This window comes from Cnephaeus nilssonii, assembly GCF_951640355.1.
Source record: "Cnephaeus nilssonii genome assembly, chromosome: 19".
Taxonomy (NCBI): domain Eukaryota; kingdom Metazoa; phylum Chordata; class Mammalia; order Chiroptera; family Vespertilionidae; genus Cnephaeus; species Cnephaeus nilssonii.
This window is the reverse complement of record NC_137090.1, coordinates 19,700,552-19,716,286: the sequence shown is the minus strand read 5'-3', so window position 1 is coordinate 19,716,286 and position 15,735 is coordinate 19,700,552. Positions and strand designations below refer to the sequence as shown.

Sequence of the window (15,735 nt, the reverse complement as noted above, 5' to 3'; positions counted from 1 at the left end):
AAAAGCTCCAGCCTCCAGGCGATGACATGGGGCAAGGCTTCTTGGATGGTCCTTCAGGATGGGAGGGAGTTGGGAAGGTGGTATGAGGGGTATTAAGGGCCTTTCAGAGGCGCTGAATGCCAGCAGAGACACAGGGATGAAGAGAGCCGTGTGTGTGTTGGCCCAAGTTCCCTACTCACTGGTGTGGCTGGAGTCTTGGTGGCAGGTGTTTGTTTTGGGTTTTTAAAAAAATTTGGCATGGGCTGGGGAGAGGGTGAGGTGGGACCATATTAGGCAGAAGTGAGGAGTATGTGTGTAGCTGTGGCCTCTGAGAAGAGCTGATGTTTGTCTTAGGAAGGCAGACTTCTGTGGGAGAATTTGGGGCACAGGTGCCACGAGAGGGTTACCGTATTTTGTCGTATAAGACGACCTTTTAACCCAGGAAAATCTTCTATATGCCCAGTTGTCTTACACACCAGAAAATACGGTACTTTATTTTCCTAGATCCCTCATTGGCCAGAGAAAGAGCACAGGCCTTGTTTGTGTGTTTTTTCAAAAATTTATTTTTATTTACTTCTTTAATATATTTTTATTGATTTCAGAGAGGAAGGGAGAGGGAGAGAAAGATTGAAACATCAGTGATGAGAGAGAATCACTGATCGGCTACCTCCTGCATGCCTCCTACTGGGGATCAAGCCCGCAACCCTGGCATGTGCCCTTGATCAGAATCAAACCTGGACCCTTCCGTCTGCAGGCCAATGGCTCTATCCACTGAGCCAAAGCAGCTAGAAGGCCTTGGTTCTTTACGTTACTATCTTTACTTAATGATCTCACCTAAGTCCCCCCTTGCCCCTCATCCAGGGTCATCTATTACCACTTAATCCCCAGAGAGCATGTGCCTGGCACTGTGAACCCCAGGGCCTTTGCACGTGCCCTTCCCCGGTTTGGGCTGTTGGCTTGTTTTTGTGCCTCTGTTTTGAATGTCCCCTCTCCACCGTTTTGCCGGGCCATGCCCAAAACTTCTTTTATCGCTGTCACAATGTCACTTCCTTACAGGAGCCTTCCTAACAATTGTTTCAGGCATCCCTTTACTCCCGGACTCCTAAGCATTTGTCTTGATTTTGTACACTGCATCTAAAACCTTTGTTCATGTGTTTGCCTTTTCTTGGTGGGTGGGTTGTGTTTTACTTTTCTCACTGGTGCTTAGCACGTAGGGAGGTACATGGGGCGGACCTGGCCCCTGGCTGACCATGGCTCTTCTCAGCTCCTTTGGTGGTCTGTGTGGCCAGGCCTCACCCTGTGGACGCTTCATTGACCTTCAATAAATTAGTGGCATTAGCAACGACTCCTCCCCTCCGCCACTTTAATCCCCCATCTGTCCTCAGGCCAGATCCCAGGGGCGGGGCCTTGGGAAAGCGCCAGACGGGGGCTCGGGAAGCCCCAGGGAGACGCAGATCAGGGAGAGGGCGTGGCCCTTTGCGTAGCCGTTGGGAAAGGTCCGAACACTGACTGTGTTCCCAGGATCACTGCAGCTGGTCTGCCACAGTGACGGCTCCCGGCTCCCGCAGCAGCCACATTCCCATCCCACCAAGGGCAGCGTGGGAAGCCGGCACAGCACACACCTCTTCCAGGACTAACCAGCTGCCAGAATGGATGCCCAAGCTGGGCAAGGACCGATGCATTCTTCCTTCTGAATCGGGGCCAACTCCGGATCTCGGGGGTCACTGGCCCCAAGGTCACTGCTCAAGGCCCCTCCGCCGCCCTACAAACTCGTCTTCAAAGGCTCTGCCACTGTCCTTGGCAGTCGGCCTCCTATTTTTAGACTTGAGTCACGTTCTGTGCTCTTCTGACCTTGGCCTGGAGTAGGCAGAGAGGAAGTTGCTTGTTTTCACCTTTTTTCTGCTTTAATTGCCTCCTCCCACTTCCCCGGGAGTTAGTCAAAGCTGGTGCCTCCTTTGTGTCCGTCTGCAAGCCACCTTCTCCGGGAAGCCTTCCTAGCCTGCCCCTCACCTCTTCCACGCAAACCACACCTCGTCCTGTTTGCTTTTCCACGGGCGCGGCCTCCTGCGAGCTGCCGCTCTGTCTCCTGCACTGTCATCGCCAGTAAGCCTCTTATGCTCAGAGACACCCCGATGCATAATGGCAAATCAATCAGCTAGAAAATGGCTTGGAACTATCAGGTTTGTCAAAGCATTCAGGGAAACCATTTACTTTTTATGACTCAATAAGGCCCGGAGGCATGCAGATGGGAAAATATCCACTAATGTTTTCTGCAGATAATTTGAAAAGTCACTTCTAGCAGATTGTGTCTGCTCGCTGGCCTGTGGGAGGGAACCTGTCACTCCGCGTCATGAATCTCACTGGCCGGGCCGCTTTAAGTGGCCCCGCGGAGCTTGTGATGCTCCAAAGGGGCTGGGCCGGCCACCCAGGCAGGGAGTCATCCTTCACACCCCGGCCACACGTGGGAGGGGTTGGTTGTCACAGAGAGCTCTGCGGTGTTTGTTTGCAAGGGCCAAGGGGGCTAGGTGTTGGAGTGTTATTTACTGGGCGACTCCTGACCCAATCGCATTGCACTTTGGTGTCCAAGTGCGGTGTGGGGATGGGTGGGAGGCGGGCGTGGGGAGGTCTGCAGTGCTCAGCCCTCGTGCCAGATGTTTTCCTTTCTCCTCTCCTGCCCCCTCCCCGCTTCATTTCGTTAATCTTCATTTCGACCATGAGATTTGCCACCGATGGAAGTTCTCCATTTAATCCACTTCAAGGAGCGGACCGCCTGATGCACGTTCTCTCAAGTCTTTAAATAGGTTCCAGAGATGCTCCCAAGTGTGAGGGTGATTAGGTGCCTGCGTGTGTCCAAGGACCTCTGCCCGGGGCGGCGATGGAGCCAGGCAAGGCCTGCGCTTCCGAGCAACGACCGCCGGAGCCCCGCCGAGACCCTCCTGCGCTGCAGGGCCCAGATGGCAGAGCGTGTCCCCATCGCACTGTGGGCCCGGCCCGGAGTGGGCAGCCCGGGGCCACCAGGGGCTGCGACTTGGAGCCAAGAGTTTCAATTGTGCATGACCAGAGTGACTCCCCTTTTATAAAAGGGGAGCAGTCGCCACTGCTCTGCCCGTTTCCCCAGCGCATTATGGCAAAATGAGCTAATCCTAGTGGACCCAGTATTTCGCAAAACCACAGTGTCCTGTGAGGGGGGAGAATGAAGATAGGGTTCAGGACAAGGGCCCCCTGTGCCTGGTTGGCTCCTGTGCTTCGAGTGCCTAGCCCAGTGCCTGCTCAGGAAATACATGCGCATGTGAACGAGTGATCAGACAGTGGCCCATTCAGCCGTGACCTTCAACCCTGGTAGCTCTGACATGAACATGAATCAGAATTACTGAGAGAATCTTTTAAAACAAGGTGGCTGTGCACTAACTCCCCCTCCCCTCCCAGTTTATGATTCCGGAGTCTGGGGTGGGACCCAAGACACGCGTCTCTAATAAGTTCCCAGGTGAGGCTGCTGGTCTGGGGACCACCCACTTTTGAGAACCACTGCTGTAAACTAAGGATCAACAGCTGGGAGCTAAAGAAGCTCCATTTGGCCGGCAGATGAGCCCTGACAGGAAAGAAGGAAGGACACGAACATCTTTAGTTGCAGAGAGTACTCTGCATTTTGCCACAATTGCCACCACCCCCTATTGTGGCACTTGGGAAGATTCTGATCATTTGTGATCTGCCTGTGATCTAAATTTGTCTTAAACCTGTTTTCTGCCCTGGCCTGTTTGGCCCTCAGACTGAAGGGTGGTATGTTCAATCCACAGGCAGTGGGGGGCAGGGGCGGGGAGACAACTGATTGATGTGTGTCTCTCACATTGATGTTTCTCTCTCTCTCCCCCTCCCTTCCACTCTCTCTAAAAATCAATGGAAAAAACTATCCTCAGGTTAGGATTAACAACAACAACAACAAAACACACCTGTTTTCTCCTGTTACTACCCAGGAGTTCTTTCACTAAAACACCGAATGTCCCAACCAGAATCAACTACTTCCGGTTAGAGAGCACACCCACGCAGCACTTCCAAAGATGTGCAGGGGGTGAGGAGCAAGCAGAGACGGAGAGCTGACTGTCATAAGACTGGCCAGCCCTCCGATGGTGCCGCTGGGCCCCGCACTGCTTCAGCCTCCCGGGGCCCGCTCCAGGCGGCCTGGAAGAGCTCCTGATCCAGCCCCGCGATGCTCAGCAACAAGCCTTGACTCTGCGGGGCCCTGTGGGAACCACCCAACGTCTGAGAACCGAGGGGATATCAGATCCCAGTGCCCTTAGGGCTCTTGGGCAGCATTCGCTCCGCCCTTACTCAGGTGCACTGAACCAAACCAGGAAAACATCCTTTGACCTAAGCCCCTTCCCACCCGCCCGGACCACTGACAGTGCTGATTGGGCCCCCAACGGGGAACGGCCCCAGGCTGTCTGTGGTCAGACAGGTGCCTCCGACTTCGTCCTCAAAGGCACGCTGATAGAAGGCTCTCTCCTCTCTTTCCTTCTTGGTCTTAAAAGTCTCTTCCCCCGGGGAGGCCTTCTCTGGTCCTGAGAGCAGGTCAGGCCCCTCCGTGGCTGTTTCCACAGCTGCCCGCACGTCCCTTGTTCTGCTCCCCCCCCCCCCGCCCCCGCCACACACACAACGTTATGATCACTTACAGCCTTCCACTTTAGAAGGCAGCGGCTGTGTCAGCCTCGGCACCTCCGTACCTCCCGCAAACGGTGGGCGCTCCACGTGTTTAAAAGTTGAACTTTTGTGTTATGTGTATTTGGCCACACTTGACAAAATAATTAGTGCCTGGTCCCATCCCAGACCAATTAAATCAGGATCACTGAGGCTGGGCCCGGGCATCAGCAGTTTAATAAATCATCACAAAAAAAAGGTATGCAGCTAAATGTTCATTTTAATTAGGGGAGATTTTTATAATTAAAGAAAAGTACGAGGAAATAAGTTAGCGAGTTAGCTAGCTAGTTCGTTGAGGTCAGGTGAGAGCCAGGCTGAGCGGATGCCTGGCCGCGGCTTCTCCTGGCTTTGTCCCTCTTTGTACGTGTCTGTACTGGGCACCGGCTACCCCATCTCAACAAGAGAACCTGCTTCCCAGGAGGGAGCAGCACCGAGGTTGGCCGGGAGGGCCAGAGGAGTCATGGTGTGAGAGCCAGGAAGGGCCTGGGTCGCAGATGCACAGATGTGCACATGACGCCTAGGGCAGGCCGGGGCCTCCCCAGCTGGGGGCGGGTCCAGGTTGTATTACATCTTCCACGTCGTTGTGTTAAACAACAGTTACTTCGGCCTTGATCCATGGAGAGCTCCTGAACGTGTCTAGGTCATGCTTCTGTAGTGTCTCAAGTTTAACTCGGGCCTTAAGCACACAGACACTATTCAATTCACAATGGGGCCATGGAAACAGTCAGAACTGCTGTAAAAGTGGCCCCTCAAGGGCTGCCGATCCGGTCCCTACCTGTGACTGTAATGCAGGGCCTTTTCAAAAGGCTTTGAAGGCCGGTCAAGTTCTCACTGAAACCAATTTCAACTCTTTTCTGCATCCAAGGGACGTAATTACGGTGCTGGGTAATTTCCGTTTTCCCCTCCAGATCCGCTTTCCACCCTGCCCTGTGGCCTTGAGGCCGAGCTCCATGGATTGCGCTAACTAGACCCCCTTGTGCTCTGGCCTCCCCTTGGGTTTGGCCAAAGGGAAGCTGTGGCAGACCAGTGGGCGGGGGTTTTGGGGGTGGGGTTGTGGGGGAGGCTGGGGCAATTATTCCCCTGATTGGCTCCCGGGGGCGGGGTGTGGCCTGGCTGCTTACCTGTACTCAAGGTCACAGGCTGTTAGCACTCTCTCCTCAGGTCACAGCTCTCCTGGTCCTGGAAACTGCCCCTCCCCTGTCACTGCGGGCCTAGGGTGGTCACATTGGCGGTCTCAGATGCTTAGGCGTTTCTTGTTGATTTCTTCCGCTGCCCACATTGCGCCTGTCGTTCAGCTCTCAGCACTCACCCCTTGGGAATCCACCATCGTCTCTTTCCTGCCCAGACTGGCTGGCAGTTACTTTACAGTTCTTTTAACAGTGTGCTTGTAGCTGGTCTCTCAGCTCGTAGGATGTAGTGTGGCCCCTGTGTAGTAGGCCAGTTGGCTTGGTTCAGGATGCACTTCGCTTTCTCCCTGCAGTGCCCAGACGTTGGGCATCTCTGTGGCTGTAACACGGGGTTCTCACTGACTGAGAGCCTTCTGTGCACAGACGCGGCATTAGGCGACGCACTTGGGTCTTTTCCTACATCCGTCCCTGCGAGGCCGGAGTGGTCATCTCCCATTTCCCGTAGGTGAGAGTTCGTGTAGTTTCCCCAAGATCACACAGCAACTTTGGGGAAGGGAATAGGATTTCGGTTCACGTCTTAGTCAAAGCTGGTGTGTTCTTTGGTGGGATGGCTGCTCTGGCTTCATGAGTATAAACGTGTTAGTACAAATGGAAAAATTGGCTGTTATCGAGTCAGTTCACAAACACCACTGGAGAGCAGCAGTGCATGATGCAGGGCAGCGGCTTGGCAGAGGGGGAACGGTGTGGACATGCTCGGGCCCAAAGGGGGATTTACTGGACGAGGCATTCCCCGGGCCGCACGGTGTTTGTGAGGCTGCAGACCATCCTGGCAGTATTCCGAGGAACACGGCCTGGTCTGGACGCGTCCTGCTCAGGAAGTCTGGCCGGCTGCGTTTCCTGAAATAATCTGTTCTTCGAGATGACCACAGGGGCCCTGTCTGCGCCCCAGCTGGCACCCTGACCTCAGGCACTCAGAGGGCCTGGTTCCTTTCAAAATTTTGACTCTGACATCCTCAGGGTCCAAGAATGTGAGTCGCTTCTGTTTCTCATCTCAGATCTCGGTGCCTGGGGGTTGTGACTGAATGATTCAAGACCCTCCACATGTATGGACTCAAAATACTGAGTTTATTTCTCAGAAAAATCTTTTCTTTTCCCCCTCCCTTCCCCTCTCTCTTCCACTTTCTGATGCCCATTCTTTGCAACGCTGGTGTGGCATTAGGTCCATTGTATCAAACTTACTAGTTGCGCCGTTCAAATCCCCATTCGTATAGATATTTCGCTCTTTTGTCTGGCAGCCTTAGGGTTTTAAAAAAGTAACTGCAGAAATACCCAGACTCACATGCCCCATGCAGGCTCAGCTGTGCTACTTGCACGAAAGGTCTGGATACAGGCTGCAGGTCTGACAGCCACAGGGACTCCTCTGAGGCTGACATTTTAGTTAACAATGATTTTAGGTTTTAAAATTACGTGCTTTACAGTCATGATTATTAATCTTTTTAATAAATTATTTTTATTGATTTGAGAGAGGAAGGGAGAGGGAGAAAGAGATAGAAATATCAATGATGAGAATCTTTGATCGGCTGCCTCTGTTGTGCCCCACATTGGGGATCAGCCCACAACCCGGGCATGTGCCCTGACCAGGAATCGAACTGTGACCTCCTGGTTCATAGGTCAACCACTGAGCCACGCTGGTCGGGCTAATCTTTTTTCCTAATCACATTATGAGGGAGGTCAGTCTTAAATTATAATGGTCCTGGGAGCTATTTTCATTTGATAAATATTTACTGACTGATTATTATGTGCAAGGCACCTTATAGATCAATACCACCCAATAGAAAAGAAACATAGTGTGAGCCACATATACAAGCTACACATGTAATTTGAAAAAAAGGTGAAATTAATTTTAACAATTTATTTTATTTAACCCAATATATCCCAAATATTATCATTTCAACAAATAACGAATATAAATGTATTTATGTGATACTTGACACTCTTTTTTTTTTTTAATTCAGTGTGTATTTAACACATCCTGATTGGAAGTAGCTACCTGTTCATTAGCCACATGTGGCTGTGGCTTCCACATTGTGCAGTGCATTCTAAACACAGATTGTTTGTCTGAGAGTTGGGCAATCAACTATTATCCTGGGCATAAATCACTTTCCCCCCTAAGGTTAACTAACTCCTTTACAGTATTAGAATTGCAATTCAAATACCCCAGGAGAGTTTATTCACTAGGTGTTAAAAAAGCACACAGTAGGTGCTTACTACATGTTTATTACCCTTGAGTTAGGCAGTTCCTGAGCATCCCAGAGTTACCTGTTATATGAATGGAAGACCATTTCCTCTAAGATCCTGATCCTTTTTCTCCTGTTCTGTTAAATTCCTTCAGCAAATTTGGGCTCAGAGCCTGCCAGACTTCTCCTATTTCTGTGTGTCCACTCAGCAACTACAGCTTCCTATCTTTGTCCCTAACAGCAACAGGACCTCAACCCAGGGTGATCAAGACTCTCCAACCCTCCAATGGTCTAATTTAGTAACAGACCTTCTCCAAGAAGTGAGCTAAATGAACGCTACCCACTGCACGTGTGCACAGGCCTCCTGCCTTCCTTATATCAGGGAAAGAGTTTCTGACTTTGTACCTTTATTATCATTATTTTGTTGTTGTCAATCCTCACCCTAGGATATTTTTCCATTGATTTTTAGGGAGAGTGGAAGAGAGGGAGAAAGACAGAGAGAAGCATTGATGTGAAAGAAACACATTGATTGGTTGCCTCCTGCAATCGAGGTATGTGCCCTTGACCAGAATCAAACCCAGGACCCTTTGGTCCGCAGGCTGAGGCTCTATCCACTGAGCCAAACCGGCTAGGGCTGACCCTGTAGGTCTAACCGACTTTAGCCTGTGGAGGCAGAGTGGTTGTGCGCGTCTCTTACCCGGGACTGCTGGTGCTTCTGGTAGAACTCAGTCATGTTAAAATCATCCAAATCGACCAGCAGGCCTTGCTTACACATCTCACAGGTCTTCACAGCGCCTAGATTCGCCCCTTAAATTAAAGAATTCTTTGTTATGTATGACCCTGGGTCTTTCTGTGTTGACACTTTGGGTCTTTTGGTGTTGACATTTTGAGAGCCAACTTGTGTGTGTTATGAATTCAGAGTTTCAGTGACCTTCTTTTAAAATGACCTTCAATCTGAGAACAGAAAGATTTCCTTTGCAATCATTTTCATTATTATGCAAGCTTCGTATAAGTGAAAGTCCTATGACTTTTAAATAACAGGTCTTGCTTTCAGTTTCAATATAAACATACTGGTTCATAAAATTGGATTTGCTACATGGAGGTTGAGAGTCTGTAACACAGGTGTTTGCAAAAAAAAAAAAAAAAGAAGTAAGTATTGGGCCTATGTTTTTGCTGTTTTGTGGTTTGTTTGTTTTTTCTTGCAGCCCTAACACAGGTCCAAGGACCAAATGGATGGTGGAAGGTATCCTCAGTCTGTGGCTTAAAATCTGCCTTCACTCCCACGCAAGTGACTTCCCACCTGAGCAAAGGGAGGGGGCCTGGGGCCACGAGTGGGAACTAGCACAGCAGTGTCCGGGCCAGCGCTCGAACCTGAGCGCAGTCAGAGTTGGGAAGAGAAACATGAGAAGGCTTCCTTGGTGGTTGTTTTTGCTTTTCTGGACAAGTGTTCTAGATCGGCATTTTTCTCCACTTACCCTACTCCCAGTGCAAAAGTGGAAGGTGCAGACCTGTGGCTGTTCTGTCTGGGCAAGCATCCTGCCAGACGTCTCTCCCTCCGTGTCGTTGCTGCATTTTGGCTAATGATGTGCCAATGTTTATTTTATACTTTAGAACAAGCATGTCAAACTCAAAGGCTAACACGGGCCAAATCAATGAGGCATGTGGCCCGCGGCCCGCAAGTTTGACATGCTTGCATTAGAGAATACAGGACGAATTGGTTACCCGCACTTACTTGGTAAAGATAAGGTTTGCTCAGTTTCAGAGCCCTATTTTCCCCCACAGAGGGTAAAGAGAAATAGTAAATAGTAAAGAATTTCAAAGGACAAGGATGAACAGCCATCCCTTATCTGCATTTTGTTCACCCAATTTTTTTTTTTTTAAAGCAACAGTCTGCAATGTTGTAGGCCAGTGGTCGGCAAACTCATTAGTCAACAGAGCCAAATATCAACAGTACAACGATTGAAATTTCTTTTGAGAGCCAAATTTTTTTAAACTTAAACTTCTTCTAACGCCACTTCTTCAAAATTGACTCAACCAGGCCGTGATATTTTGTGGAAGAGCCACACTCAAGGGGCCAAAGAGCCGTATGTGGCTCGAGAGCCGCAGTTTGCTAACCACGGTTGTAGGCTATTGAATGTCCCATGTGTCTTCCAATATAATCCTAGTCAACACACCTGACCAGCGTCGGCATGTACAGGCATTTAACAGGACTTCTATCGTCTATTTCATGAGTAATTTTTTTTCTGTGCTAGATGCGTAATCGGCCTACATTTCTAGTAAGAGGAAATATTGCACGGCAGAGTCATTAGCAGACGAAATCCACTCGTTTCTTTGCTCTTGGAAATAGTAGGCAGACGGAGTCCTCTGCCTACTATGCGGAGATGCATTTAAGCCGTGTGGACGGTGGCCCTATGTTGTGCGTGCTCGGGCAGATTCGTATACGGTACAAGGGACTCAGGGAGGAGACAGTGTGATCATGCCACGTGTTCATTTCTCTAAATGGTGTTCTGCTCTAGTTAAGGGGGCAGAGCCATACCCCATGGGGACAGGGTAGAGCTCTTAGGTCTCCCAGGCTGCCTGGAAGGGTGGCCCCAAAGAAGGAGAAAGTAGGAGAGCAGGGAAAGAGGATCTGGCTAGGGGGTAAAAAAAGTTTTGGAGACCTGTGTCTGAAAGACAGCAGCTATTTTCTCATGGAGTTGTTCTTTGCATTGGGCTTCTGTATTTTTTTTGCTCAAGTGGCTCTCATTCCTAAAAGCATGTTTTAAAGAAACCCCTCCCTTCTCTGCCAAGAAAACTACACTGACCTACTGATGTGGCTGTATTTAGGTTATAACCTCCCCAGGGAGTTGGGGCTTCATGACCAGTTACAAGATCTGATCGGATAAAGACAGAGTTGACAAAACCAGCGCATGGAAGGCTCTTTGTCTAATAAGGTTCTAGAAAATTCGACCGGTGCTCTTTTCCTACCCCTTCTGCAAAAAGGCAGCTTGGCTCCGTTTCTTTAGTGACCACCCCCCCCCCCCCCCCCAAGTAAATGGAAGCAGAACTGTTTTGGCCAGGTGTCTACTAACTGGCATGGTGGCTGTGTGCTTGCTGAGGTCCAACGGCTGACCCATTTCTAGTTTCCTTCCTCCTGGGAGGCAACCTTAGCCTCTCTGCTGAGGCCTCAAGCAGGGGTCAAGTTCAATAGCATAAGGTCCAGGATTCTTCTCTCAGGCCTGGAAAAAAATTATTCCTTTTCCTCCCATGATTGAAAGACAGCAGTGAGTGCTGCTACTATCTGCCAGGGCCGTGAGCAGGAGCCCTGGCTTGGTGGCCACGTTTCCCCGAGTTCCTGCTCGGAGGAGGGGAGTGAGCTGTTGTCAAGGCGCTGAGTCCCACACTGCGGTGCCTCCTGTTATTCTATGTCCTCGCACGTTTGCCACTCGCTTTCCTTCCCCGCTTACCTGATGTTATTTTCACTTTCAGCCACTTTTTCAGGCACTCCTGGTGAACAAACTGCAGGCTTCCCACACAGCCGCAAGGCTCCAGGAGGGGGTTGGTGGGGGAACCCCCGGCTATCTGACAGATGCGACACAAGTCTCCCTCCTCCTCTGAGTCCTCCTCCAGGAGACTAAATGGAAAACAAGCCCTCGTGACCAAGAGTGCAGACGTTTGCAGTTTCCACAAATACCAGTTCCCAGGGCGTGGACGGGGGAAGGGAGAGGGAGCAATCCCCCACACCTGCCCGCAGGGCTCCCAGTTCCGCCCCCTGCTCCCTCTGACCCAACTGCAGATTCTTCCAGGCGTGGTTACTGATAATAGGTGCACGGATAGTTATTCCAGGTGCCTCTGCAGGAGCTGATGCAGTGAGCTGCCCAGGAGAACCAGCATGCTACCCTAAGTCTGGAGGGGTGGGAAAGGCTGGGAACCCCTCTCCCTGCCGTGGCCACTGTGAGGAAGTCGGCTCTGTAGTTGTGGGAGAGTGCATGGGATTTGTGGTCAGGCTCGCCTCCACAACTTGGGAGTTTGGCGACTTTGGACGCGTGACTTAAGCTTCCCAGGTCTCTGTTTCCTTGTCGGTAACGCCAGGTGATAATGGTACACCCGCTATCTACGTCACGGGTCGTGGGCAGACTGGATGCAAGGAGGATGGTGAACCTGTTCTGCAAACTGTAAAGTGCATCCAGCGTCTGGCAAAGTATTTGCACATAGAGGCCACTCAGTAGATGTTGGTTGGGATGAATGATGAGCCAATAAACGTGGACATGAGCGCACCAATACCACGACACTTGCCAACAATTTATGCCAATATTCCAGAATCTGATGAGGGTGGAATGAATGAAAATGTAAGCAAATATATTTGTGTCAGATAAATGGTGAATGAAGACTAGCTGGTTGATGCTCATGTAGGGAGGCCTTTGAGGAACACAACGCTATTTTGTTGTTGCTGTTCTTTAGAATTTCATGGGACTGGGGACTGCCTGGTCAAGGAAAGGAAACGACTGGAGACTAAAAGCAAGAGGGAGGGAGAATTGTCACTGCTGTGGATGTAGAAGTGTATGCTTAGTTTCTTAAGAGAACTTTTTCCCTAAGAAAAGGAAGTTCAATAAAAAAGAACAGAATTATAGTTTTCCGTTATGGACACAAAAGAAAAAAAGAGATGTATACCATGTTTATCAAAGAAATGTTTATCTCCAAGATGTCATGTCTCCCCATAATAATCTATAGATTCAATGCAATTCCAATGAAAACCCAGCAAGCTGATTCTTAAATATAGTCAAGGGCTTTTTAAGGAACAAGGTAGAAAGGGAGGCTTTGTACCATATTATTAAAATTTATAATGGTACAGACATTAAGATGATGTGATACTGGACCAGGGATCAACAAAAAGGACCAATAGGACAGAACGGAGAGTCCTGAAATGGAGTTATACATTGATATGTATGCTACATGACAGGTGGTCCGTAGGCCAGCAGGGAAAGATCCTGGACAACTGGAATTCATAACATGTACCTCACACCACATATTAAACATCACTTTACAGTTAAGTCCCAAATCTATTTCATGTTGAGGTCTAAATTGCAAAGTAAAACTGTATATCAGGATGCATCTCACTAATGATATAAGGGGAAAAAGCAAATTGTAGAAGAATAGATATTACATTTCACAGAATAGATAAAAAATAATAGTGACATTTCTATAGAATTCAAAAATATGCACAATATATTGTTTAAGAGGACATATATTCATATGGTAAAACCATAAAGCAAAAAAAAAAATCCAATAACAACAAAATAAAAAGCAAAGAATGATATGGGCAATGCATGTATGATTTCCTAGGGGTGGAAGGGGTGGGATGGAGGAGCTGTGGGAGGGAGGTGAGACAAGGTGGGTGAGGGGCTCACCAGCTCCAGCAATGTTCTGTTAGCTTGAAGATGGACACAGGGATGTCTGGGTTTTGTTTTCTTTCTAATTCTCTAGAAGGTACATATGTTATATACTTATTTGTATGTATTAAAGGAACTAACCAAGGGAAACATTTTAAAGAGCATGAAGTGCATTGAGAAATGGGCTTGAAATATTAAAGTAAGGTCTATCTATCTATCTATCTATCTATCTATCTATCTATCTATCTAAAAGCCCAGCGACCAGACAGCGGAACGATCAGAATGACCAGAACGACCAGTGGCTATGACTCACACTGCGGCAGCCGGCAAGCCTGATCTGGGCCCCGATCAGGCCCCCACCCCTGGCTGGCTTGGCCCCCAATTGGCCCCCAACACCCCAATCGGGGGCAGGGCCAGCCGGCCAACCACCTGCAGCCCCTCCCCCCCGCCAGCCCAGCCTGATGGGCCCCCATCGGGGCGGGCCAGACGGACTCCACCTATGCACAAATTCATGCACCGGGCCTCTAGTCCTATATAATAAAACCCTAATATGCAAATTGACCAAATGGCAGAACCACCAGCCGCTATGATGCGCACTGACCACCAGGGGGCAGATGGTCCCACAGTGGGAGCACCACTCAGCCAGAAGCCAGGCTCACGGCTGGCGAGCACAAGGCGGGTGGTAAGGAGCGAGGGGTCCCGGACTGCGAGAGCGCTGGACTGCAAGAGCCCCGGACTGCACAAGGGATGTCTGACTGCTGGTTTAGGCCCAATCCTCTGGGAGATAATCCAGCAGGCCGACATCCCCTGAGGGGTCCCAGACTGTGAGAGGGCACAGGCCAGGCTGAGGGACCCCACCCCCCAAGTGCACAAATTTTGTGCACCAGGCCTCTAGTATATATGTAAAAGGCTAAGTGACTGACCGTCTGTCCGTCCAACAATCCGACCAGCTGACTGGTTGGTACATATGACTCACAATGGCAATTTAAAAATAGACATTGACTCGCGCATGCGGGATATATATAAAGCTGTTGTTGGCGCCAATTGCACGTGTGTGTTTTGATCTGTCATTGTCGATTGTGAATTTGGTTGACGCTTCTATTATAGAGAAAGGGTGAATAGCGATATTAAAATATTTCTTATAATTAATTTCCTTTCAATGTGCATGAATCCATGCACTGGGCCACTAGTTATGAAATAAGAACCAATGTTTACTCAAAATTGCATTTATATGCAAAGATAAAAGACTGAAAACAGTTTTGTCAGTGCTTATCGCTGGATTATAGAGTTATAGATAATTTTTCTTTTAAGTTCATATTTCTAATAATTCCTAAAATGAATATTTTTGAAGTGAGAAAGGCATAAGATTTATTATATACAGAAAAAAGAGAGTGTCTGATAAAGCACACAAATAATAGCTGTTTAATGCACTACCGTGCCTAGAAGTAGATGCATTTTTAAAGGAAATTATTTTTAGCCCAAAGGCACCACTTTGGGTGGTGGAAGTTGAGACTCCTGACAAGTGGGTCTGAAGCTGTATTTCTGGGTAGGGGAGGATGGATGAGTGTGAGGCTTTTTGGACCTTAACCATGGGGCAGTCTCCTGGTAGCTTGTTTAAGAAAAGGTGCTACTAACTAGAAACTTGCTTCATTTCTGCAGTTGGATAAAAGACATCTAGGAGTATGTATGCATTCTATGTTCTATTTTTTTCTCCTTTTTTGTATGTCTAATTCATTACCATGGAATTTTCCCACTTATAAATGAATATCAATAGGATAATTAGTGGCCCAAATGAGCTACACATAAAGGGCCAGAATTCAAAGAATTGATTTCCAGATCTGTAAGCCAAGATCAGGGCATGGTAACACCTATCATAAGTGAAACGGCAGAATCCTGACATGGTGCTTAATGACGGCTTTCAAATTATCAAATTTGATAATTGTGAAATATCCAATACCAACTCATAAGAAACAAAAGAGTAATTAAAAAAAAAAGATCTACTTCCTGCCCAGCTGGTGTGGCTAAATGATTGAGCATGGACCTATGAGCTGGGAGGTCTTGGCTCGATTCCCAGTCAGGGCACATGCCCAGGTTGTGGGCTTGATCCCTAGTGGGGGGCATGCAGGAGGCAGCCAATCAATGATTCTCTCATCGTTGATGTTTCTATATCTCTCCATCTCCCTTCCGCTCTGAAATCAATAAAAAATATTTTTAAAAAAATCTACTCTCTCATGCATGAGGAAGAGCTCCTAGCCCTAGCTGGTTTGGCTTAGTAGCTAGAGTATCAGCCTACAGACTGAAGGGTCCCAAGTTCGATTCTGACTAAGGGCA

At 48.8% G+C, this 15,735-nt stretch overlaps 1 protein-coding gene across 1 annotated transcript in view; it reads right to left on the bottom strand.

The window, feature by feature from the left end:
• MARCHF10 (membrane associated ring-CH-type finger 10) overlaps positions 1–15,735 on the bottom strand; it is an 81,961-nt gene that overhangs the window by 9,403 nt on the left and 56,823 nt on the right. The window contains exons 7-8 of the mRNA XM_079797498.1: positions 11,482–11,648; positions 8,733–8,842 (exon numbers count right to left, since the gene is read on the bottom strand). Of these exons, the coding sequence (XP_079653624.1) occupies positions 8,733–8,842; positions 11,482–11,648 (277 nt within the window). The remainder of the gene's footprint in view (positions 1–8,732; positions 8,843–11,481; positions 11,649–15,735) is intronic.